The sequence below is a fragment of the Dinoponera quadriceps genome, unplaced genomic scaffold, assembly GCF_001313825.1.
Source record: "Dinoponera quadriceps isolate SergipeBrazil2010 unplaced genomic scaffold, ASM131382v1 scaffold639, whole genome shotgun sequence".
In the NCBI taxonomy this organism is placed as follows: Eukaryota; Metazoa; Arthropoda; class Insecta; order Hymenoptera; family Formicidae; genus Dinoponera; species Dinoponera quadriceps.
The window spans coordinates 1-2,581 of NW_014554727.1; the positions used below are offsets into that span (position 1 = coordinate 1).

Below are 2,581 nucleotides of genomic sequence, written 5' to 3' on the forward strand. Positions count from 1 at the left end.
TTTCATTGTACATTGAAACAAAAATTCCTAAATAAAATATGCGTCAATCATTTTATTATTATTGTTACGCTTGCGCGGGGAAATAAAACGAGACAACGTTAAAAAGAAAACAACTTCAACTATATTTACTATTTACAAAGAAACACACGTAACTCGCAGGCTCAAGCTCTCTCTTTTGTTAAAGACCGTCGCGCACGTCACGACGACTCAACGGCCCCAGAGAGAACCTCTCTAACCCGTTGTTTATCCGTCAACGCTGATCATCTGTTGTTTACAACTCGTTGCCAAGAGAATCAGCTGTATGTTCAGGGCGCTAAAAGCGCGGGCATCAAGACACGGGCGTAACACTGCCCCCCTGTTTAAAATTGTCGACCCGACAATTGAAATAAAGCTTCCAATATCTTCGACGCTTCCCGTACTACGAACACGGGCACTAGCCCGTGCTAACGTACGGCGTCGACATAGGATCCATCTCCAAAACACTTCCTGGGACCACGACGTTTCCTATACTATCATGGACTCCTGTCCATGTTACCGTACTGCGACGTATCAGTTCCCAATTTCAGGACGCTTCCAAGGACCACGACGCTTCCTGTACTACCATGGACTCCTGTCCATGTTACCGTACTGCGTCAATAAGAATTCTTCACATCTCAATTTCTTTCTTTATGCTCGTCCTTAATCAATAAGGGATAGTAACAGATGTTTGAACTCTCTTGTGCCTCTCTCTTTTGATCAGACTCTCTTGTGCCCTTCTCTCTTGATCGGACTCTCTTGTGCCCTTCTCTCTTGATCAGACACTCTTATGCCCTTCTTTCTTAATCGGACTCTCTTGTGCCCTTCTCTCTTGATCTTCGGACAAGGAGGGAGTATTATCCGTGGACCCAACGTTTTCTTGCAAAAACACCACAAGTCCCCGCCTTGGCATTCGCCCAATGCCCCACCGGAAAATCAAGGTCAAAAATCGTGGGGAAAGCAGCCTTCTCAAAATTCAATTCTAGATGTACACCAAGTCTCCAGATGTTCCACCAAAACTCCAGACATTTCATCAAGAATAACTAAAATTAACAAACAAAACACCGCAGTAAATTCCTTAAGATTAAAATCTTCATGACTTAATCAAATACCAGATACAAGGCTCAGAAATGTTTCCACCAGATAACAAATCAAGCTCTATTATAAAAAGAAGCTAATCTGTCTAAATGAACTACTTTATTTTTATGTTTCTTAGACCTCCGAGTACAAAATACCACATCGCTAATTTTTTTTACAATCTCATATGGACCGTCCAAAAAATTTTGTAACTTAGGAGCTTTGCCTTTGCTCCGACGAGGATTATAAAACCAAACTTTTTGTCCCGCTTCAAAAGACAAATTCCTTGCTTTTCGGTTATAAAACGCTTTCACTCTATCGCTTTTAATTGCCATCAATTGTCTAGCATATTGATGAACCTGATCTAGTTTTTCCCGTAAATTTATAACATAATTTTCACTAAATTTATAACTATCAACGACAGGCGGAGACCCACGCAACAAATCGATAGGCAATCTTAGATCTTGCACAAAATATAACTCAGTAGGAGAAAATGCAGTCGTTTCATGCTTAGGAGACCTATAAGCAAGTAAAAACATTAAAATCCAACGATCTCAATCCTATTGATTTTTAAAAATAAATTTGGACAGATACTGTAATATCGTCTGATGTTGACGTTCAACTTGTCCATCAGACTGCGGATGAAAAGCAGTAGTCCTTGTTTTCCTAAAACCCAACAATCTCGAAAGATCGAAAAACAATTTTGATTCAAAATTCCTTCCTTGATATGTATGCAATTCCAAAGGAACACCATGTCGAGAAACTACTTCATTAACAAAAACTTCAGCAACAGTAGAAACTCTTATATTCTTCAAAGGAAAAGCTTCTACCCGCTTTGTAAAACAATCTACAATGACTAACAAATACTTATTCCCAGAAGAAGTTAAAGGTAATTGACCCAAAATATCCATCTGAAGACGTTTAAAAGGAGCACCAACATTATAAATTTGTAAAGGAGATTTCCCTTTATCAGAAGGACTTTTTTTAGAAACACACACTTTACAAGACCTAACCNTTAAAATGACCACCAGAAGGAGAATCATGAGCCTCAATTAAAATTTGTTTCACGCGAGAACTAGGAACAATAACTTGCAAGAAGCTAGATTTTAAATTTGGAGCTTCCAATTTCTTATATAAAACACCATCCTTAATAACCAAACTATCCCAATAAGACAAATAAATTTTAGAAGACAGACTTCCAGAAGAAACTTTATTCAACAAAGGACGTCGGCCAGATTCCAATCCCTGAAATATAATTGAAATACTTTGATCCTCCAATTGTTCCTTTCGCCAATCTACATTACTGTCTTTTCCCAAGACTAATCGAGCTACTTTATTTTTCTCCTCACTACCTATCTCAATTTTAGAACAATATTTACAATTATTTTCAGCACAAGGGTATCTTGATAAGCCATCAGCATTACTATGCAATAAACCTTTTCGATAACAAATTTCAAAATTATATTGCTGCAATCTTTCCATCCAACGC

The 2,581-nt window shown here is 38.1% G+C and overlaps 1 protein-coding gene across 1 annotated transcript; it reads right to left on the reverse strand.

Annotated features, from left to right (window-relative positions):
- Positions 1 to 1,250: 1,250 nt before the first annotated feature.
- On the reverse strand, positions 1,251 to 2,444 carry LOC106741161 (the record flags this gene model as incomplete). The annotated part of the gene is made up of 3 exons (XM_014612874.1): positions 1,251 to 1,611; positions 1,687 to 1,939; positions 2,106 to 2,444. Coding segments are annotated over 3 exons (953 nt in total), but the record flags the coding sequence as incomplete, so codon positions are not given.
- Positions 2,445 to 2,581: the final 137 nt, after the last annotated feature.